The sequence below is a fragment of the Neovison vison genome, chromosome 5 (genome assembly GCF_020171115.1).
Source record: "Neovison vison isolate M4711 chromosome 5, ASM_NN_V1, whole genome shotgun sequence".
NCBI classification, from domain to species: Eukaryota; Metazoa; Chordata; class Mammalia; order Carnivora; family Mustelidae; genus Neogale; species Neogale vison.
In genome coordinates this window covers 136528549-136552906 of record NC_058095.1, presented here as the reverse complement: position 1 = coordinate 136552906, position 24358 = coordinate 136528549, and the positions used below count along the sequence as shown (strand labels likewise).

The 24358-nt window shown below is 38.6% G+C and overlaps 1 protein-coding gene across 13 annotated transcripts in view; it reads left to right on the top strand.

The window, feature by feature from the left end:
• Positions 1-19210, top strand: part of MYCBP2 (MYC binding protein 2) — a 283092-nt gene extending 263882 nt beyond the window's left edge. For all 13 annotated transcript variants that reach the window (XM_044249910.1, XM_044249909.1, XM_044249914.1 and 10 more), the window contains 11 exons: positions 873-992; positions 2539-2640; positions 3349-3477; positions 3848-3980; positions 5170-5273; positions 7393-7581; positions 8360-8467; positions 9693-9902; positions 12541-12648; positions 13299-13464; positions 18381-19210. In XM_044249910.1, coding sequence (XP_044105845.1) covers positions 873-992; positions 2539-2640; positions 3349-3477; positions 3848-3980; positions 5170-5273; positions 7393-7581; positions 8360-8467; positions 9693-9902; positions 12541-12648; positions 13299-13464; positions 18381-18496 — 1485 coding nt within the window. In that variant the 3' untranslated portion in view covers positions 18497-19210. The remainder of the gene's footprint in view (positions 1-872; positions 993-2538; positions 2641-3348; positions 3478-3847; positions 3981-5169; positions 5274-7392; positions 7582-8359; positions 8468-9692; positions 9903-12540; positions 12649-13298; positions 13465-18380) is intronic.
• Positions 19211-24358: the final 5148 nt, after the last annotated feature.

Here is a 24358-nt window from a genome sequence, read left to right as displayed (position 1 = left end):
TTGAACCCATTTATGCTCACCAGTTCTATTCATCTAAAAGCAATTCACTTATCTATATATTTTGTGTTCAATAATAAGTCTTCATAATCAGAATTTTTGGAGCATAGATACTTTAGTACTACTTTTTTTTTTTTTTTAAAGATTTTATTTCTTTATTTTGGGAGAGAGAATGAAAGAGAGCATGAAAGGGGTGAAGGTCAGAGAGAGAAGCAGACTCCCCGCAGAGCTTGGAGCCCAATGCAGTCCTCGATGCAGGACTCGATCCCCGGACTCCAGGATCATGACCTGAACCGAAGGCAGTGGCGTAACTAACTGAGCCACCCAAGCCCCCAATTCTTCAATACTTCTGTTATGTTTTTATCTAAATGTAAGAGAAAATACTCTTGAGCTCTATAGAAAAAGAGTATTGAGACCTGATTTTTTATTTACTTTCCAACCATTAAAATAGTGATTAGAAGTTGAATTTTTCATAGAGTTGTGAAGGATTTTTATTTCAGAAGTATGCCCCTGAATCTAAAGCTGCACTCACAGGGGCATGTGGTAGCTCAGTCGGTTGACCATCCAACTCTTGATTTCCAGCTCAAGTCATGATCTCTGGGTCATGAGATTGAGCCCCACAGCAGGCTCCTCACTCAACTGGGAGTCTTCTTTCTTCTTCTCCTCCCTCTCCCTCTGCTCTTCCCCCAACTCATGCACTCTCTCTCTGGCACTCTGTCCCCTCTTTCCCTCTCTCTCTCAAATAAATAAATAAAATCTTTTTTCAAAAGTTGCACTAACAAGTCTTTCCTTTTGATGAGTTTTATCTAAGAGAAGAGAATTTAATATTACTATTACGCATGTCTGGTTACTTATTATTCTCTCTTTCTCAATAGGGTCATCTGTCTGAAGCATGGTCCCGAGTGACAAAAAATGCCATTGCAGAAACCATCATTGCCTTGACCAAGATGGAGGAAGAATTTAGATCTCCAGTGAGATGTATTGCAACAACTAGGGTAGGAGTTTCTTTTTATGTGGTCTTTTTCATTGCAGTAATTAGTCTGAACAAACTTAAATGAATAAATCAGCTTAATCCAATTTTTTACCAAAAACTGTATTTACTGAAAAAGTGTGACAGGCTTTTTTGAATTATGAACTAAGTATAGTAGTTATAAACGCTCACTGTTATGTGTTCTTTATTTCGTTTTTGTTATTTTGGGGGAGGCTAAGGATCATCTGGTTAGAAAAGGCTAAGTTCCATTATGTTGTCTTTCTAGTAATGTCTTTACTGTAGCTTACACAGTAAACTCAGTGTCAGCCTTATGCTCAGATAGACTGAAGCTCCTTCAAAAACAAGGCCCTCCCTTACTCATTTGGTATGGCCTAATTATTCTAAAGCAGAGCCTACCTATTGGATTTACAGACCTTACTTTTTAAAAAGCAAAAAGTGTAAGCCCTGGACAAGGTGAGGCAGACTCTCTTAGCTAGAGAGTAGGATTGCATTCTTCAGGTGAGACATCTGTAGTCACTTTGACCTACCAAATTTCATGTCCCGTGTACATCCAAAAGAGATTAGGGGTTTCCTTGAAGCAGGGATGTGTGGCAGCATTAGGAAGAAGTAAACACTAACAGAAATTGCTTGATTTAATCTTCTGAAGTCTGGAAAGGAAGACAGACTGTCTTTCTCTGGGGCAGGAAAAGCTGCTTGATGCCGTGCTGCTGGTGAGTGGACCTGTGAAGCAGTTCCTCGAACAGCAGAGTTCTAGCACCACGCACGCGCATGCTTTCCTTCTGCACCCCCGTTTCTCCTTGCACACTTCATGCTTCTGCTTCTCCTTTTTCTATTTTTCCTTGTCTTCCTCTTCATGTCCGATGACACTCATACGCACTTCTTAAATAACTCTTTTTCATTATTTCAGTTCTGTTCAGTTTTCAGTTCAGAAATATATCCTTCCGTGAAAAACTGAAGCTCACCCTTTAAGCCCCAGAAAGTTTTAAACCGTTTCTGAGGGCTATTTTCTAAAGTTTGCTAGACATTTACTTACTTCTGACAAAGTATACCAAGGATAGTGCTAGGCATTTAGGGGTATACAGAGACTTCTGAGGAGCTGCTGTTATCCAGAAGGATTTAATATGTACCCACCCACTCCTGGGACTGTGTAAAATGAAAGTCATCGTGCCACCTTGCTTGGAACATAGTGCCTCAGGCAGATGACACTTAGATGGGAAGATTTGCAAGAAGCATCGGTACAGTAAATATTGAATATGTAAATTCATTTACTGATATATTGCTTCCTTAGTAGACCAATAAAGGATAATGTTATATGTCAGGTAAAAACCAGAATGGTTCATCCAGCAGCAGTCAGTAAATATTTGAGTGCCTACTGTGCCTATGGCCCATTTAGCAGTGAGCACGTGTGCCTGGTACCTGAGTGCCAGTGGGTATACATGTATTTTCAAATTCAGCTAGCATTTATTGAGCTATTACAATGTGTCAAGCAGTCAGTACTTCACAAGTCTTTTCTGAAAATTCAGTATTGTGACAGCCTTTCCTTTTAATAGCTCTGGCTTGCTCTAGCTTCACTGTGCGTGCTGGATCAGGACCATGTAGATCGTCTCTCTTCGGGGAGATGGATGGGAAAGGATGGACAGCAAAAACAAATGGTAAGAACAGAATTCTTTTATAAAAATGTATCTGGTTTTTCTTTATAAGTAAGCTCTAGCTTAGCATTTTAAAAACATTTAAAGTTTTTTAAAAAGAACCTGCAAGTCCAAATTCCACACTTAGCAGAAAATTGTGGCACATTGCCCATGGTCATCTCACAAGTCTGTTTCACTTAGGGTCCCCTCTTCATAGCGTGTTAGAGGCTTTAATTATATAAAAGAGCTTTAGCAGTCTTATGGTAAGAAGGAAATAAGAGCAGTAAGTGAGGCACCGTGACATCTCATTTATTCACAAATACACAGTACTTAAAGTAGTTTGATGGGTATCCCTAGGCGCACTGGGAGGGAAGACTTTATAGAGGCCCTTCCAACATTTTCTCCCTAAGGTTCAAGTTTCAAAATGAATCATTTATTCATTTAGCATACAGAATGTTTGAACATAGGGGGAAGAAAGTTGCTTAACTCATTAATCAAAGTATACATGCTTATTTTATTAATCATTGAAACTGTTCGGCACATTAATTGTTGAATTAAGGGCTTTTGTACTTGAGTACACTTGCCATAATTCTGTTTAATGTTCAGATTCTAAATTCCTAATAGACTTCAGAACAATAACGTTATTGTTGTGAATAAATTACATTCCATTTGTATGAGCATCTGGGACATTCTTGCAAATGTAATATGACATGTGAAAATGCCTTGTTTCAGCCTATGTGTGACAACCATGATGATGGAGAAACTGCAGCCATCATCTTGTGCAACGTATGTGGAAATCTGTGCACTGACTGTGACAGATTCCTTCATCTTCATCGGCGAACCAAGACTCATCAAAGACAGGTGCCGGCTTCTGTCTGTACATGCAGAGCAGTTTCTGGAGCATAGGATACATTCAGTAAATTTTAAAATAAATGTGGGAAGGAGGCTTGCTGTGATGGGAAGAAAGGGACTTTGCAGTCAGAGCCTCAGTGGAGTTCCTAGCCGCCTCATTTATCACTGTGTAAATCAAGACAGTCGGCTAACCTGAGACTTAGTTTCCACATTTATAAAAATGGGGTCATTGTCAAGATTCAGGACAAGACTGCAAATGTCCGAAATTCTTAGAGTGCTTAGTAAATAAAAACTTATTGTTATTGAGTAATTAAATTTTATACTTCCTTCTTCAGAGTGAAAAATAAAATATTTTCCCTTTTCTTTAATGAAACAATAGGTCTTCAAAGAAGAAGAAGAAGCTATCAAGGTTGACCTTCATGAAGGTTGTGGTAGAACCAAATTGTTCTGGTTGATGGCACTAGCAGATTCTAAAACAATGAAGGCGATGGTGGAATTCCGAGAGCACACAGGTAGCAGAGGATTTAGGATTGAACCAAGCCTGCTGCTTAGGATTTAACTAGATGTTCTTTACTTACTATGAATTACTTAATGTGGATTATTTTGGGTATATTCTGATAACTATGGAACCATTAATCACGGTTTGTTGTTACATGTTCTGGACAATGTTCTATAGCAGAGAGGCATTAGACTTCAAGTAAGGTGATCTGCTTTGTCATTGACTAGATATGTGCCCTCGAGCAAGTCATTTTATCCCCAAAACACGTGGTTTACTAAAGTAAATCTGGTTGAGATTCTCAGCTTAAAGTTACATTGAATCCTTACAGATTCTTCATTTTCATTACCTTTATAGTCTGACTGACACAAATTTATGATGTTGGAGTTAGTAAAAATCTGAACAAATATAACTCCACTCATATTAATTTTTCATGCTACGAGAGCGTGGTCTTTTTTTCTCCTGGCTGATTTTTTTTTCTCCTGTAGTCTATCAGAGTCATATATTACATTAATAAATGTTCTAATGTTGAACCATCCTTGTATTCATGAGTTAAGCTATTCTTTTTAAAAATTATTTTTCCTGTAAATATTGCTAAATTCCATTTATTACTATTATATTTAGAATTTTGGTATCTGTGTTTTAAAATGAGTTTGGTCTGCATTCATATCTTCTTGTCTTTTTCCTATTGTTCTGTTCTTGTTTTATGGCTTGTGTTCCTTCTCTGACTGTTTCAGACATTTAATTTCCTTTTCATATTGCTCTGTCAGTACTAGTTCCTTGGAAGGGAATTCTTTTTTTTCAAGTTTTCATATTCTCTAACAATAGGTTTTCTTCTATGCCTTGTAATTTTGTTATTATAGAAATTCTTAAAGGTTTATCTTTCTTCTGTATATTCTTACATGACCTTTATTATTCTGTTTTGTCTGAAACTATGCTTTTGGAGCTGGGATTTGCCTTATCTGCTCAAGCTCTTATGTGTTTGACTTCTAATAGGTCTTTAGTTTCTTGTTCCTTTTTTTGTGTTTAGTTACCTTATAATTAGGACGTCTTAACAACCCTTCCACTGTAAAACTGCCCGGCTGGTTTCCCAGTGATAGCAAACTGATACAAACCTGATTTTCCTGTAGGTTTTTTCTATTAATTGTGTTAAAATATGTAGAAAACCTATTCTTGAGGATTTTTCTTTTTCTTCTTGAACCTAGGCAAGCCAACCACAAGTAGCTCAGAAGCATGCCGTTTCTGTGGTTCCAGGAGTGGAACAGAGTTATCTGCTGTTGGCAGTGTGTGTTCTGATGCAGACTGCCAGGTGAGTATGTGCTTAGATAGTCAGGCTGTCCCAATAAGGAATAGCATGTATTCCCTTGTGATTATTTACTTCATGTTAAATAAGAGTTAGAGCTCAGCTCAGCATCACTTCAGTTTTCTAAATTATTGACTTATTATTTCTAAATAAGTCAAGCAGAGAAAGACAACTGTCAAATGATCTCCCTGATATGAGGAAGTGGTGATGCAACACGGGGGGTTAAGGGGGGTAAATTAATATAATCCCCATGTCAAGACCTAAATGCTTCATCAGAGCTAGAGAATGGATCAGATAAATTTCTCAAACTCCAATAGACAGTGTGTGTTTATCAACTATCACCATAATAAATATTTAATGTTTGCTCTTGTGCTAGAAAAAGGTAAGAATCTCTGGACTACATTTCCTTGACCTCTTACCTACTTTATTCACTTATTTCCCTACAATCAACTTCTAATATTTGAGAGTTCTTTAGTCCTGAACATCCATACACATTTTTCATGCCATCCAGATATTTTCAGTTCTTCAGTTCAGTTAGCAAGAACTTGGATAGGGCTCAGCTAATGAAAGATACCTGTATGTTGTTTATACCCATTTTAGTGAGGGGATAGGTGGTGATTGGGAGATTATATATCCAGAAATTTTTTGCTTCATGACTACACACAAAAGTAAATAGATTAAAATTATATTTCCCTTTTTATCAGCATTCCCTTTATGCGAAGTGAAATTTTTTTAATCACATGAAAAGAAAAATTTCACACTGAAAATTTTAAATTAAAATTTAGAAATTACACACTAAAAAAATTTGCTAATAATTCTTAAGTTACATTCAGTTAAAGAATAAAAATAGGGGCACCTGGGTGGCTCAGTGGGTGAAGTGTCTGCCCTCTGTTCAGTGGGATAGAGCCTCCCATCGGCTCCTTGCTCAGCAGGGAGCCTGCTTCTACCTCTCCCTTTGCCCCACCCCTGGTTGCTTTCTCTCTCTCTCTCTCTCTCTCTCTCTCAAATAAATAAATAAAATTTTAAAACAAAAAAGTGATGGGATGCCTGGGTGGCTCAGTCAGTTAAGCATCTGCCTTCACTTCAGATCATGATCCCAGGGTCCTGGGATCTGAGTACCAAGTTGGGCTCCTTGCTCAGTGGGGAGCTTGCTTCTCCCTCTGCCTTCTCTGCCTGCTGCTCCCCATGCTTCTGGGAGCTCTCTCACGCTCACTCACTCTCTTATATAAATAAAATCAAGTCAGGAAATGACAGATGCTGGCGAGGATGCAGAGAAAGGGGAACCCTCCCACACTGTTGGTGGGAATGCACGCTGGTGCAACCACTCTGGAAAACAGCATGGAGGTTCCTCAAAATGTTGAAAATAGAACTACCCTTTGACCCAGCAATCGCACTACTGGGTATTTACCCTAAAGATACAAACGTAGTGATCCGAAGGGGCACGTGCACCCGAATGTTTATAGCAGTAATGTCCACAATAGCCAAACTATGGAAAGAACCTAGATGTCCATCAACAGATGAATGGATAAAGAAGAGGTGGTATATATACACAATGGAATACTATGCAGCCATCAAAAGAAATGAAATCTTGCCATTTGCGACAACGTGGATGGAACTAGAGGGTATCATGCTTAGCGAAATAAGTCAAGCAGAGAAAGACAACTGTCATATGATCTCCCTGATATGAAGAAGTGGTGATGCAACACGGGGGGTTAAGGGGGTTAGGAAAAGAATAAATGAAACAAGATGGGATTGGGAGGGAGATAAACCATAAGTGACTCTTAATCTCACGAAACAAACTGAGGGTTGCCGGGGGGAGGGGGGTTGAGAGAAGGGGGGTGGGGTTATGGACATTGGGTATGTGCAATGGTGAGTGCTGTGAAGTGTGTAAACCTGGCAATTCACAGACCTATACCCCTGGGGATAAAAATATATGTTTTGAAAAAATAAAAAATTTTTTTAAAAAATCTTTTTTGAAAAAAAGAATAAAAATGACTTTATTGTTATATAGCCTTAATATGTATTTCCTGTGGGAAATATCTTAGAACATTAATATAATTGATATAATTGTCAGGGTGTGTGCCTTTTTGATATTTTCTATGCCATTATAATTTATCTCTAATAGGAATATGCTAAGATAGCCTGTAGTAAGACGCATCCCTGTGGCCATCCATGTGGAGGTGTCAAGAATGAAGAGCACTGTCTGCCCTGTCTACACGGCTGTGACAAAAGCGCCACCACGCTGAAGCAGGATGCCGATGACATGTGCATGATCTGCTTCACCGAGGCGCTCTCGGCAGCACCAGCTATTCAGGTTGTCTCCGCTTCTAAAGCATTCGGTGTGCCTGGAATCTAACATGGGAAATAGAAGTATATCTGTGAAATAAACAGATCCCTGGACTATTCACGTCCTTGGGGGAAAATGTGCCCCTAGTACCTCCCAGTGTTTTGAGGAGCCGATTTCGTCCCTATATGTTCTGTTTCCATTTTGTGTGTTCAGCTTTACTTTGTCATTTGTGTGAGCCTATAGGGAGGAAAAAACAATTAGATTATCTAGTAACTATTCTTAATTTCTAAAACACAGAATGGTAGCACTGTGTGATTGGTGTATACATAGTAGTACACACCTCTCCATACATAATGTATATGCCTACATCTATAATATTAGTGATATTATTGAAGTTACTGTTTGCTAAATATATCTTTTTAAATTTGACCACTGGTTTATATTTTCAGTTCTTATGATTCCAAGGTAAATGAATAGTCTCCAAAAATAAATCTTAACTCTTTAATAAAATCAGTAGTTCCTTACTTCTATGAAATACAGAAAGGAATAATTTTCAATTGCTCCCTAACCTGACTTACTCTTTATAAGGTGGCATTAATATGCAAGTGGTAATAAATTGGAAGAAGCTAAAGACCTAGTTAATGATATTTCATGAGTAACAGAAATGGGCGTAAATTCATTTTCCTAAACTTGATTTTTCTCTTATCTGCTTTAACTAGCACCTTCATTGAATAATCTGCCAGTTATTCAAGCGTATATCATTATCACATTTGCTTATATCCCTCTCTTTTTTTTTTAATTTAAGCTGGACTGTAGTCATGTATTCCACTTACAGTGCTGCCGACGAGTTTTGGAAAACAGATGGCTTGGTCCAAGGATAACATTTGGATTTATATCTTGTCCCATTTGCAAGGTATGGAGAGATTCAGAAATTATCTACTTTCTATCTATTTTTATCTTTATCTTCATCTTTTAGAATAAATGCTTCCACATCTCTTGGTGTCCTTCCCAGTTTACTTTTTCCTCCCAGCCCCCATCAGTTTCTACTCTTTTCATCCAGGTGATGCCAGAGAATATTGTAAGATCCCTCTGTTTGTTATAATGCAACTCAAAATGGTGAGTGTCAATTAAAAGCTGATTAAATGGAATTAAACATACTGTATCAGAAAATTCATTTAGATATCACGCATTAAAGGGGGTTTGTCACCACTTTTAGACCCTTCAGAGTTCAGATTGTGTAACATGACAACGGATGACTACCAAAATGAATGAGCCTGTGGTGCTTGTAGACTCTGACACCTGCCATTAAAGATGAAGTCTGGGTTTTCATCATCATTAAAGATGAAGCCTGAAAAAACAAGTTTCTTTTAGAATCTTAGGTAAAATAAGGAGAAAATTATGGACATTTTGCCACATCTCTTTAAAGATAGTAAGCAAAGTGACCACTTATTTTGGCAAGCCAGTGATGATTAATTAAAAAAAAAAAAAAAAACCTTTGTTTAAGATTGTGATTGACCATGCCTTCTCAATTCATTCTTCATTTCTTTTTGTTCTCTTAAGCTCTCTCTATTTCCAACAGATGTGCAGACTGGTATAAAAGGGTTTAACATAGAAAGACAACACAGTCATTGCTTAGTTAGACAGAGGAACAATCAATAGGATTGTAGTAATTTGCTTTCTCTTCTCATGTGGTGCCACAAGGAAAGGTCACATGTAGGAAATGATATATGAACATGATATAGAAAATACTACCTCCTCATTGCTGTTACCTGGCGTCTACCCAGCCCCAAGGAACCACACAGAGGGAGTATGTCTTATTTGTGGCAGAAAGGCAAACTTTTATTCCCAGAAGAGCTAAGGCAACCAGAGGTAACATTTCAGACTCAGGAAATAAGAAGCTAATGAAACAGAATTTTCGTGCTATATGTTCCATTTTTCCCTATTGTCCCTGGTCTTAGAAAAATACAGGCTTGTGAGGATTTTACAGATTTATTTCTAACCGGCATTTTATTGAGAAAACGTTCACACTCTGGTGATCTCCTGGCAAAGTGCTTATTAGTCTTAGGTACCCACTTAAATATTTATTGGATTCCTAGATAAATGATTTTGCTAAGGAATGTTTATTTTTTAAATTTCAGAACAAAATAAATCATATAGTATTAAAAGACCTGCTTGATCCAATAAAAGAACTCTATGAGGATGTCAGAAGAAAAGCCTTAATGAGATTGGAATATGAAGGTTTGCATAAGAGTGAAGCTATCACAACTCCTGGTGTGAGATTTTATAATGACCCAGCTGGCTATGCCATGAACAGATATGCATATTATGTCTGCTACAAATGCAGAAAGGTATGCTATAAATTAAACTAGGAATTTTTAAGAACTGGAGATTACTTATGTGATTCAGATTCTGACCTGAATTGTATAATGATATGTAATTCTTACATCTTAAGTCTGAAGTTAAAAATCAAAAAGCTTGATACTACATTTGAAGTTGAATTCTTTTTTTACTTAATTTGTTTGGGTTTTTTTTGTTTTTTTTTTTTTACCTTTACATACTATTTCCAAATCATGATCTGTTGCTCTACCCAAGCTGCTTGACATCAGTAATCTCCTGCTAGGCAAACCATTTGATTCTTAAATAAAAGTCTCCTACTTGACTCTTTTCACCATTTTCTCATTAAAATTCCTTGGCTTCCGGGATAGTACTCATGATATCCTTCCATTCTGGTTGGTTGTCTTTAACTCCTTTTCATTCACCTCCTCATTACATATTTAGTTTCTTAGCACTGTATTCATGCCTAATAATAACGTCCTTACCTTTGCTAAGCTCCTGTATATCCACATCTTTGCCAAACATCTGTACCATTCTTCCAAAATTTTTGAGATTTAGATCAAAATATTTAACTGCTTTCCACACATTTGAATTTCTCACAGATCTCTCTGAGTTCTTTTTTTCTGTTACATCTTCCGTAACCCTATGGTAGTTATAGTAGCCTTCTTATTCAGCCCGTTGTGTGGAGCCCGTACCCCTTCCATTCCATCCTTTACACTTCTGTTGCTGCTAGTAGATGAATATTTCACAACCTCAGGTCTGATGTGTCATTTTTCTGCTTCTGATCCTGTGTAGCACCTGTCCACTTCTATAGTCTTATTTCCCAAAATGCTACCACTTGTGCCCCATACTACAAAATACCGAGCAGCCTACAATTGCCCAAACTCATGCCATTGCATAGGCTATTCCTCTTTATGGAATGCTCTTCCCTACTCCTCCCCTGCATTTTATCTGACCTGACACCCACCCAAAGTGACATGCTTGTATGCAGAGCTAAATCTGTCTAATCACACTTCCGTTTCACCTCCTCTGTAATGTGCCCGCACTTCTACTCTGCTATCACTACGTTGATCTCTTGCATACCTTCTTTGTAGGACTCCGCATTTTGCATTATGATTACTGATTCACTTGTCTCTGTATCATTTGATAAGTCCTGTGAGAACAAAGACAGTGGTTTTCATTTCTGTTTCTCCAGTACTTGACATTAGGTTAGTTAGAGAATGAATAAATGATTGAAGGAATCTGTAAATGAAAAGTACGTAGTCTCCCAATGTAACAAAAAGAAAATACAATTAATGAATGGAAGGCTGAATAGGTGGAAAGGCAGATAAATATACATACATTCAAGGCAAGACTAATAGTTAATTCATTACCACAGGGATGACAGTCCAATGTCTAGGAAGCTAAGCAGGGAATCTGGAAAAGAGAAACAGCTGAAATAAACAGTAGACCTCAGGACAAATGAAATACTTCTGAGGCCAGATTTAGCTGGTGGATAACCATTTATAACCTCGTTATCAATGGAGCCTGTCTTTTGACCTGTTTTTCTGGTGCAGATAATAGATTTATATTGACTCATCTTGTTTATCCTCAAGTATGGACATGGCTGTGGGACAAGTCGTCCATGCAGATTGCCCCAATTATAATTGGCCTCATTTATTTTGTGTCCAGAGCAAATACAGATAAACCATCCACCAACATCATTTCATTTATCAAGTATGTATATTGGATACTGCTGAGTTCTTTATACAGTGTAGCTTTATAAATATGAGCAATCTTCTAAGCAATCACCAAATTTCTCTTCCCTTCTTTTTTTAAGTAATCTCTATGCCCAACATGGGGCTTGAATTCAAAACCCCAAGATTAAGAGTCCTGTGCTGTACTGACTAAGCCAGCCAGGCACCCCTTTGTTTTCCTTTTTAAAAATTTTTGTATGATCAAAATTGATTTTTTTTCTGTCCCATTAGCCCCAGGATTCTAATTGTGTACTAATATTTTTTTAGGCATATTTTTTTTTCTACAGTGTTAAAATTCGGAAATTTTTTTTTTTTTAGGATTTTATTTATTTATTTAACAGACAGAGATCACAAGTAAACAGAGAGGCGGGCAGAGGTGGGGGTGGGGGCAGCAGGCTCCCTGCTGAGCAGAGAGCCCTATGCAGGGGCTCAATCCCAGGACCCTGAGATCATGACCTGAGCTGAAAGCAGAGGCTCAACTCACTGAGCCACCCACGCACCCCTAAAATTCAGAAATTCCTTGAGCATATTTATCAGACCAGTAGGAGGAAACATTTACTACTTCAAAATGAGAAAAATTACTCAAACTTTGCTCTGAAAAAGCAGTTTCTCATCATTACTTAATATCTTATTCTTGATAATTATTTGGGATATTATACATTCTCTCATTATTTTGGTTTGACAGTACAGTGTTTGAACTTCGTACTATAAGCATGAGTTTATTCCAAAATTAAAGCAGATTTATTTCATACCCTGATCCACCTATATAGGCATCTACTTGGCATTGCAAGGGAGTATTTAATAGATAATAGTATTTTCTAAGACTTTTGATCTTACTTTCACTATGCTCATACTGTATCTCCCATAGCAAGGTTGTCTTTTTTCCTGCTATAATCTAATTGTGTTCTCTCCATAGGCATATTTTGGTGGCGAAGCTCGTTGCGATGCTGAGGCTGGACAAGGGGATGATTATGATCCCAGAGAGCTCATTTGTGGTGCCTGTTCTGATGTGTCCAGGGCTCAGGTGGGCAGAACATTTTATTAGAAAGGATAGTTTAGAAATGTTAAACCTCTATTTTTTCCAAAAATAATAATATAACTAATATTGTGGGAATAGGATAGCAGGTTTTTTGCCCAGTGTTTTCTGATGTTTATACAGCAGTGTATAATTTTCCAAATTAATTCATAAATATTATTCTCTTAGATGGTATTTGTATTTTATAATTTTGTCCTCCATGCAATAGTCACCATATTTCAACAAGTAATAAATTTCCTTAGTTCATTTTCTTAAACCTACAGCCACAGTTTTAGGTTTACCTCACTCCAATCTTCGAAATCTTCACAATGTAGCTGTGAGACTGAGAGATAAATGAAATATCAACTATTCAGTTTGGCTGACCAGGAACAAGTCACCAGGAAATTGTCTTATTTATTAAATCAGATTGGTTCTGATAGATCTGAGATGAGAATTTGGGGCTTTCTCTAGACCCTTTGGACAAAGCCACACTATTCATTAATTTTTTTCATGTATCTATCACCAGTTTTTCAGTCAGTTTTGAGAGTTATGTGTACTCAGAAAATATGAATCACTGAGCTATATACACATGACTATCTTAAGTGTAATTGAAATAGACTTGCTATAATCTTGTGTATATGTATTTTCTTTTGTTATAGATGTGTCCAAAACATGGCACAGACTTTTTGGAATATAAATGTCGCTACTGCTGTTCAGTGGCTGTTTTTTTCTGTTTTGGAACAACACATTTTTGTAATGCTTGTCATGATGATTTTCAGAGAATGACTAGCATTCCCAAGGAAGAACTACCACACTGTCCTGCAGGTATGCTTTTAATATTTTTAAGTGATTGTGATGTATATACTTTCTGGTTTAATGATCACATGATAACTGTTCCAAGTGGCAGAAACCCAGTTCAAACTAGCCTGAAGAATCAGGGAATTTCTTGGCCCTTGTAAGCTTCTGACATTCTGAGTGAAGTAGAAAGAACACCATGGTAATGAGAGGTCAGAAGTTGTAATGGAGACAGTTGCCTGGAGAAGAAGAAGGAAAATCAGCTAAAGATTAGTGGAAGAATCACTCTTTGGCCCTAAAGGGCCATGTAAAGTTTGAAGTTACGAATTGATAATATAATCATTTTAAAGGATTTCTGTGATTTTTTTGTTTTTTTTTTGAGAAGTCTGGAACCAGTGCCATGAAATGAACAAGTGATTTAAACTTGATTTGATCTAGAATGGCTGGGAATTGGCAGTGCAGTGAGCATCAGAAAGCCAAGGAGCTAAGCCACTGAGAATACAGGACAAATGATTGTGTATGGAGGCTGGGCTGAAAAAAATAAGAATATGAAACCAAAAGAAACTGAAAACATTGCAAGAGATTAGGAGCCTGATGGTTCCAATGAGGTGGGAAGGGAGAGAAGTGGAAGGTGGAGTAAATGTGACCATACAGGAGAATTTTACATGAGGTATATCTGAAATTGGTGAAAATACACACAAAAGTACTTACAGCACAATACACAATTTTGTTAAGGCTGGGAAACACACTCTCCTCCACTGCTTATCAGAGTGCAAATGCTAGAAACCTTTAGAGAAAGCCATTTGATTGTGCCTCTCAAAATTGCAAACACATCTACCCTTCAATGGTCCCATTTCTGGGGATATACGTATATATGTGAAGTAAATAAAAAAGGCAAATGTGCAAGTCTATTGCTCATAGTAACAAAAATTTGTAAACAATTCAAGTATCCAGGAGGTGGGTGGTTAAATACTAAGTACTGTGCACCATCAAAAAGAGGAAATAATGATGAAAATGGAGTTTCCATGTACTGATCTGGGAAGATGTGGAGGAGACTGTTACATGTAAAATCAAGTTATAGAACAGGGTATATAGTATACAGTCTTGTAAGGAAAGGGGAAATGAAAATATATACTTATATTTGTTTATATGTGCATTAAATACTGGAACAATGCACTAGAAGTTAATAAAATTAATTAGCTATGGGTAAAAACCAGGAAGATGGGTAGAAATGGGGGGAAAGTGACTTATTATATACCATTTTGTAACATTTTTATTTTTAAACCATGAGAAATATATTATCCAGAAAGAATAAGTAGGGTTGTTTTGTTTTGTTTTGTTTTAGTATGGCTACTTCTGTTTCTTCATGTCAAAAATAAATTGTTACACTGTTCCCCTTCTAAAAAAAATTTTTTTTTATTTAAGGTGATGTGATAGACTTTGAAAGAAGCAAGATCAGAATAATGTGAGGCTAGGTCTTTAGGATAATGGCCTAAATAAAGATGTGAAACCTAATAGCAGGAGAAGGGTAGTAAGCAGATGAAGGGAGTGAGATGGGGCAGCGTTTAGATTGGGTTAGCTTGGGTGGGGGGTGGGGTGTTGTTACTGAATGAAAGTTTTAAGTTAGTGGTCTGGAAGTAAAGGGGAACCAGGGGAGTCAGTCTTCCTCCTTGGCCTTTATGACATAGAGGAGCTCAAGAGATCAGCAAGCTTATAGTTGAGGAAGTTTAGAGGCCGGCAATATCATCAGGGAAAGTCCACATTTTACTTAATGAAAGAAACTTCGTTCAGAAACGAAGACAAAACAACAACCAAACACTGAAAGTGATCAGATTAGCTAGAACTAAGATGGATATTGTGGAGAGGTGGGGTCGTCACTGAGAGGTTCCAGACAAGGCAAGGCCTCCCCTCGCAATTCACACGATCACACCAGTCAGCCAACACAGGGACCTCACCCTGGCAACAGCTGTTAACCAGAGGAATGAGGCAGGAAAGGATTTAGAGAGATGGCAGAAGGAAAGAACAGACATCTATCTTGGGCATTTTCACATCTACTTTTTTTCTTCATTCCTTTTTTAAGATTTTATTTATTTATTCATTTATTTGTCAGAGAGCGCACAAGCTGTGGAAGCTGCAGGCAGAGAGAGAAGCTGGCTTTCTGCCGATCAAGGAGCCCACTTAACTGACTGAGCCACCCACGTGTCCCTCACATGTATTTTCTTCCATAGTTTTTACAACCTGTAAGGTAGATGGTGTTATCCCCACCCTCACAGATGGAAGGTTCAGGGCTCGAGAGGAGGTTCAGTAGCTGGCCTAACATTCAGACTGAGGCATGCTGTCCAGCCTCTTGCTGGACCATTGATGTATTTGCTTACCATTCATATATTTACACTGATTTACTCTAATTCATCCATTCCTTCAGAGACTAGAATAGAATTAATGCAGACCCCACAGTGAAATCAGCAGGGAAGACGGCCATGCATTTTACCTAGAAGGACAGAGGATTGATTCTCTAAGCACGGTCAACCCACTAATTCCAATTTTTAATATATGGATGAGGACAAGAGTCCAAATTAAGTTAAAGTAGATAATTCCTCTATTACTTTCTAAAATATTTACTAATTACCTTTTTTGTGCCAGGATACCTAACCTTCACAGCTTCCTTTGAGTTAAATATTGCTGTGCCTATTTTAAAGATGAGGGACCTAAGAATCAAGAAAGATTAAGTTAACTTTGCCTCAGTTTGCCTGTCTGCAAAATGGGGACAATAGTTCCTGCCTCTGACTGGTAGAAGACTGAGTTGATATACTAGACCAGAGCCTCAGTAGTAAGCATGCAGATGTCTGCTGGTATGTTTTCTTTTGTTTTTACCTTTACTACTATAATTTTTCACCATCATGATTAGATTATTAACTCCTTGAAGATAGGGGCCATGTACTGTTAGTTTTTACATCCCAAGGACCTGCTATAACACCGTTCAAACATTGGGCACCAAGTAAATGCTGTTGAATAAATGGCCCTTTGTTTTGTCCCAGAAAAAAAAACAAGAACTGCAGTTTGCAGGAACCATCGTTGATGGTGTCATGCACTTAAGTTAGAAAAATACAGGTTTTTATACATTTTTTATTCTTATTTTTTATTTTTCTATTTATTTAAATTAAGTTAATTAACATAATTAATAATACATTAACAATGCATATTCGTTTCAGAGGTAAAGTTTAGTGATTCGTCAGTTTTATTATCGCATGCCCTCCTTACTGTCCATTTTTAAGCTTCGTCTATTTGATTATTATTAATTTATATCTTCCCCAAAATGCTTCTTCCAGAGTGTTAAATTTTATATTATTTTACCATTCATATATTTACAATGATTTTCATTTTTCTACCAATCTCCCTTCAGATACAGTCTTTAATAATCAGTCTTCCCATTCATCAGTATGTGCTTTTTTTTTTCAGAGAGGTAGAAGGGTAATATGGCTTATTCACACTTAAATTTGCTCTTACTTGGAGAAAAACATTTTATCCAAAGTTTCCATATTCTCTCATCCAGAATAATTTTCTGTTTAACTGAACTGATGGGTTTTCATGACCATTTTTGTTCATCGCTCTTTGCTGTAAAATGATGTATCTAATGCTCAGCATCAGTCATCATCAGGGAAACGCCAGTCAGAACCACAGTGAGGTGTCACCTCACACCCGTCAGGATGGCTAGAACCAAAAAGACAAGAAATAACAAGTGCACTAAAAAGAACACTCGTACACTGTTGGTGGGAATGCAAACTGATGCAGCCACTGTGGAAGACAATATGGAGGTTCCTCAAAAAATTAAAAATAGAAATAGCAGGGCCCTCCGGGTGGCTCAGTCAGTTAAACCTCTGAGTCTTGATCTCAGCTCAGGTCTTGATCTCAGGTTCATGAGTTCAAGCCCCATTTTGGACTCCATGGGCTGGACATGGAGCCTACTTAAAAAAATAAATAAATAAAAATAGAAATATCATATGATCTAGTGATACCATTACTGGGTATTTACCCAAAGAAAATGAAAACACTAATTCAAAAAGATATATGCACCCATATGTATACTGTAGCATTATTTACAATAGCCAAGATACAGAAGCAACCCCAGTGTCCATTGGTAGATAAATGGATAAAGAAGATGTGGTATGTGTACACACACACACACACTGGAATGTTACACAGCCATAAAAAGAATGAGGTCTTGCCATCTGTGAGAACGTGGATGGACCTAGAAGGTATTATGCTAAGTGGAGTAAGTCAGAGAAAGACAAATACTGTATGATTTCACTTACATGTGGAATCTAAAAAACAAAACAAAAAAGCAGAAACAGACCCATAAAAACAGAGAACAAACTGATAGTTCCAGAATGGGGGCAGCATGAAATGGGTAAAGCAGGAGTGGGAGATGCAGGCTTCTAGTTATGGAATAAGTCATGGAGGTGAAAGGTACAGCATAGAAAATATGGTCAGTGGTATTAGAACAGCGTTGTAGGTGACAGAGGGTAGTTACACTTGTGGTGAGCATAGCATAGTGTTTAGATTCTGCAGAATCATTATATTATACACCTGAAGCTGAAGCATTGTGTCAACTATACTTCAATTTAAAAAATAAAAAATTTTTAGATGATGTATCTCACTCATTCATGAATAGAATAAGATCTATGGCTCATAAGGGTTATTTCTAAGGAGGATGTTGTGGATAAGGGATTCTGTCCCTTCTCTGTTGTATATACCTAGTATGTTGAATTTTTTATGGCAAATGTTTTTACTTTTGTAGTTAGAAAAATAATTTTTAAATTTTATATTTGTATAATCATAGCCATATTATTTCTTTGAATAAATTATTGGTGATTTATAATTACATTAGGTTTCTATGTATGTGGGTTTTTTTTAAGTTATATTCTTTGCCTCCTTCAAAATTTATACAGGTCCCAAAGGCAAACAATTAGAAGGAACTGAATGTCCACTCCATGTTGTTCATCCACCCACTGGGGAAGAATTTGCTCTGGGTTGTGGAGTGTGCAGAAATGCTCACACTTTTTAGAACACGCAGATTCCTTTGTCTACAGAGAAAAAGTTGCCTTCATCCCCCAAGTGGATGTGGTAAAGTTTAAACTCTGCTCAGGATAAGGACGGGACCATTTTTACATCCATGAAAATGAACCATTCACAGCGCAAGAAGGATGCCAAATACCATGTACATAATTCTTGCTATGAAAATTTCCCCATTCTTTCGGTTTATCTTCTTTTGAACCAAGACATCAAACTTGTGAGGTGTTTGCATGTGGCCATTACCGTCATTGGCCTGTGAAGCATTGAACATTTATAGATAATTGATATAAAAGAATCGCCATGCCCATGGACTAAGAATGATGCTGGCTTTCAAGCAAAAAAGAAAAATAATCATTGTTTATTGTATACTGCCTTTTTGTAATCCTGTATAATTGCATCACGGGTGGGGATGAAAAGAGGAATATTCTGGTTTATTTCCTAGACTGTTATTTAAAAAAAAAAATTGTGTTAGGACTGGCATATAAATGTAATAAGTATCACACTGTATATAAAGATATCAATGTTTGTCCTGTATAAGAATTACTAAATTACAAATGCAGTTTCATTTAAACTTCTAGGTTACATTGAGCCTGAAATTTTAATGAAGTGCAATACGGAGTGTGCCTCATTATCTTGCAGCTGTAAACATATTGGAATGTACATGTCAATAAACCACTGTACATTTTTATACAGTGATAAAGTCTGACAACTGTGTGAGCTATTGCTTCAGAACAAAATGTAAATACCTTTAAGATCTAAAAATTTATCCAAATTCACTAACAAAGCACAAAGATGACTTTCATAACTCATAGGGAAAAGAAGAATAGCATTGAAGTACATTTTGGAATCTTAAACACTGGGAAGAACATATAAATATGTATGTTAGTAAACAGACACATGCCAAAGACAGGAAAAGAAAACATTTAGGAAATTGGCCAACTCCCATCATATTAACCAGGCCCTTATTAAACTTTTATAAAGTAATCAACAAAATCACTAGGTGTTTTTTTTTTTTTTTTACAGACTACAGTGTAGTTTCTATAGATCTTTTTTATAGTTAATTCATGAAATTGACAAACTTAATTTGAGTCATCATAAGTCTGGTTGTGTTTATTTCATGAGAATGCCAAAAGTTTTGATCAGTTTTGTTCTACATTCCCACTGTTAAAAATGAATAATCGATTTGTCAATATAATGTTTGCTTTGAAGAAACTTTGAAAAGATCAAATCTGAACACAGATAACTATTCAGAGAATCTTCTAATAAATTTCATAAACATGTCCAAGTCCTATGCTTCAGGATTTAGGAAAAACTTGTTAGTATTGGTTTTTGTTGTTGTAGTTGTTGTTGTAGTTGTTGGAAAAACTTGTTAGTATTGGTTTTTGTTGTTGTAGTTGTTGTTGTTGTTAGAAGAGGAGTAAGTAAGAGGCCATTTGAGCTCCATCTTGAAGAATAAGTTACTTCAAGGGGCAGAGAAAGGCATTAGGAAAAATATGTAAATAGAAAATTCTAAAATATAATAGATCAGTATGAGTAGGGGCACCTGGGTCACCTCAGTCATTAAGTGTCTGCCTTCGGCTCAGGTCATGATCTCGGGGTCCTGGGATTGAGCCCCACCCACATCAGGCTCCCTGCTCAGCCTGCTTCTCCCACTCCCTCTGAGCCTGTTTGGGTGCCCTCTCTCTCCCACTCACTCTCTCTCTCAAATAAAATAAATTTTAAAAGAATTTTTTTTAAAGTGTGAGTAGTCTAACTCCTGATGTTGGAGATTTTACTGCCAAAAAACAAACCTGAAGATCACAAAGACTGATCTCTTCACAGTGCAGTTTGTGGATCTGCTGTTTGTGCAAGCTCATAGGCTTCCTGAGCAAGGAAGGACTCTGAAGTAGTACAGAAGGTCCCCCTTCATCTGAAAAAGATACATCTGAACCATCCGAGATCATGCAAACTCCATTTGTGTGGCGTGATAGTGCCCCAGAGTCACAAGCAATTTGTAATTGCCCCAATGTGTTTGAAACCAGGAGCAATCTGTTGTCTTTGAGGGCACTACTGGTGGTCCCAACCCAGGGTGAAAGTGTTGCAGGCAGAACTAATCAGTTTCACCCTCCAAAATACCTTGAATTAATATTTCATGAAGAAATCTTGATGCCTTAAGCAGAAAAGCGTTCTGAAGGCATTTACATGTTTATATCCACAAAGGGCCATTTGGGACTTGCTTCCTGTGTTCAAAAAAGATTCCAGAACCTTCAGGGCAACACAGTCTTTTTCTTCAGAACATGTCATTCCGCCTTGAGGATGTTGGGCAACAGGCATCAGGAAGGGATGCCCACTCAGCCCTAGGATCTACCTCTCAGGACCTGTTTAGGAAACACTATGTCTCTAACAGCTCTCAGCTATGACGATCTAAGCCTAAGCCTGTGGGAAAAGTCTGAGGGCACAGGCTCAGGACTGGCGTTACATTTTTCCAGAAAAGCCGAAATAGGGGCGCCTGGTTAAGCGTCTGCCTACAACTCGGGTCATGATCCCGGAGCCCTGGGATCAGGATGGAGCCCCACATCCAGCGCGCTCTGCTCAGCGGGGAGCCTGCCTCTCCCTCTGCCCCTCCCACTGCTTGTGTGCTCGCTCTCTTTCTCTCTCTCAAATAAAATCTTAAAAAAGAAAACCCAAAATAAGTGTAGAGACGAGACAGAAGCTGTTCCTAGGTGTATTCAGGAAACTGGAGGGGAGAATGTGAAGAGGCCATTGTAATTAGAGTGGATTTAAACACATAGGCCACAGGAATGAGACCAGCCTTCAGAATGCCACACAGGAGACCTCATGGACACTTGAGAACTGGAAAGAATACCATTTTGTATCCATCAACTTTGCTGGCAAATTGATCAGTTCCACGTGTGAACTGTGATGGAAATAAAAGGAGACGGGAAACTAATGTGATGCTTGAGTAGAATAAGCCATCTCAAGTTAATATTCGAGAAATCAGAAGAATAAAACTCACCATAATTTATGAGGAAGGTATCTTTAATCATATCTGAAGCATCTCAAAACCAGAGAACATAACTTTAGGAATAAGTTATTCCAAAGCACAGAAGGGAAATGGCTTTGCATCAATCTGTCTCAAAGCATACTGTGCACAAAGAAAAAGGCAAGAAACAGCAGAATCACAATAGCAGGTGTTAGGCAATCTGGAAAGAAGCTTGCTTTCCTCATATTTTCAGGCCTAGGAAAAGCCATTTTTAAGCAGTTTTCTGGCCAGACCGTTTAGGTCTAAAACCTCCTTATCTCATCAATAAGCTTATTTGGTAAATACATGCAGTGTTCTCTGTTCACTTTTCATTCACAACAGGTGTTGATGTGCCTTCTTTTTCAGATTTTGAGCCCCAAGGTCTCTCCCCACTTGGTCACTGAATGCCACCTATAGGTAGTCACATGTGTTTCTGACAGTGACTGTCTAATGGGACATGGCAGCTCATTTTCCTGAAAACCGCCAACACTACCTAAAACTGCTGACACTGAAGCCAGTAGGCTTGAGTTCAAGTCCTGCCTCTGCCGCGGCTTTGGCTGTGGGAACTGAGTAAACCACTTACCCCTCTGCAGTCACAGTGTCTGAGAAACTGATACCTAATGTGAGTCATATGAGAAAGTATTTACACAAACACCTCATCCTACAATGAAGTAGCATTTAAAAGTGAAGAGTAAAGGAGAAAAGGACATTTATTCAACACTTTCTAAATGGCAGACGGCAAACTGTAAGTCTTCCATTTAATCCAGCAATTCTGAAGGATTCAACATTATTAATCTCATTTTACAGCTTTAAAGGCTTAGAGGCGTTAAGAGACTTGCACTGGATTCCAGCTACTCTGAGATTTGGCTGAAAAAAGCCTGAGATGTGAGGCACCAGGGTGGGTGCCTCAGTCTATTAAGCAGCCCAGTCTTGGTTTCGGCTCAGGTCATGATCTCGGGTGTGAAATCCAGCCCTGCACTGGGCTCCAGGCTCAGCGCATGGAGTCTCCTTGAGATTCTTTCCCCCTCTGCTACTCGCCCTTCCTGTTCTTGTGCACACGCTCGCGCTCTCTCGCTCTCTCTCTCTTTCTCTAAAATAAAATCTTAAAAACAAAACAAAACCTGAGGTGTGAATCCAGCTCTTTTGCCTCTAAAACCCAAGCTCTTTCTACCACATCGTGCTATTGCTATTATATCACCCAAAGGTTCAATGAAGAGAAGTACGCGGACACTTGCAGTACTGACCAGCTTACAAAGGGACCAGGGCAGTATTTGCCTAAGAAGCAGGCTAGGTATGGAGGTGCGCAGCTCGGGTCTCCTTGCTGGGAGCACCCCCTTGGTCAAGGAGACAGCTGACAGCCTCCGGCTACAGCACCTGTGAGATATGCCATGGCCCTTAGTCCAAAGCCACACTCTCCCCAGGGAAGCCCCACCCAGTGGGGGGGCGGGGAATGGGGTGCTAGGAGCTGGCCATTCCTGCCCAAGGAAGCACTGCTTTCCGGGCACTCTGCACCAGACTCCAGGGCCAGCCGAGACCTTCCCAGGGCAGCGCTGCAGTCGGCAGCTTTTCCCAGCCCCTCTGACTCTCTACCCTCTTACAGATGCCAAACCTGCAACACAGTCTGATGGCCCTCCCTGTCTACTACCTCCTCACCCCTTCCTCCTTCATAGGTACTACCCCACACTGCCCTTCTAACTTTGTCTTGGCATCTGTTTCCCAGAGGACCCAACTGACTGACACAGGAGGATAATACATTTTAAATGACTTATGTATGGTGTCTTCGTTTCACAAATTGTGCAAGGTAGCTTAGAGGAAATTCAGAGACTACAAAAGATAAATGCTCAAGGGAGTAACAGTGAAGAAAAATTATGAAAAGAAATCCCAGGGGGCGTCTGGGTGGTTCAGTGGGTTAAAGCCTCTGCCTTCAGCTCAGGTCATGATTCCAGGGTCCTGGGATCGAGCCCCTCATCGGGCTCCCTGCTGAGCAGAAATCCTGCTTCACCCCGCCCCCACGCCTGCCTCTCTGCCTACTTGTGATCTCTGTCTGTCAAATAAATAAAATCTTTAAAAAAAAAAAAAAGAAAGAAAGAAAAGAAAAGAAATCCCAGGTTAGAGATGAGTGCCCAGTAAGTAACCATACAGTCTCGCATAGTTCATGGAGAACAGGCAGGCCATCAGCTTGAGATAAGTTTCTTAGCTAACAAAGCGAGGCAGGGAACATGTTCACATGCAACTTACAATGGCCATTTTTCCACAAAAAAGCGAAAAGTGCAGGTGTTGAACCTAGTCTTGAAGGATGGATAAATTTTGACAAGCAAAAGTAGGAAAGAGTATCCTGGGGAGAGACTATGGTAAGAACTAAAGCAATGACGTGTTCCTCTGAGGTGGAAATAAGCTGTTTTGCCTTATTAATTCATTTATAAATATTTGAGTGCCATTCTATATCTACAGTTGACAGTACATACGAGGATGGGAGCTGGGTTCCCAGCTCCTTACGAACCATGATTTACACACGAAGGTACCTGATGAACATGAGTTGGTAAGTGCATGCAATGTGCTGTGCCAAGTGCCAAGGATGAGACATTCATAGACACTTACAAAAATGTGTGAGTAAAGCTGTTAGGAACTAGAATCAAGGTTTCCTAACAATAAGAACATTTGTTTGGGCACCTGGGTGGCTCAGTTAAGTGTCTGACTTCGGCTCAGTTCATGATCTCGGGGTCCTGGGATGGAGCCCCGCATGGAGCCCCTGTTATCAGGCTCTGTGCTCAGGGGGGAGTCTGCTTTTCCCTCTCCCTCTGTCCCCTCTGCTTGTGCTCCCTCTCACTCTCTCAATCTCTCTCTCAAGTTAAT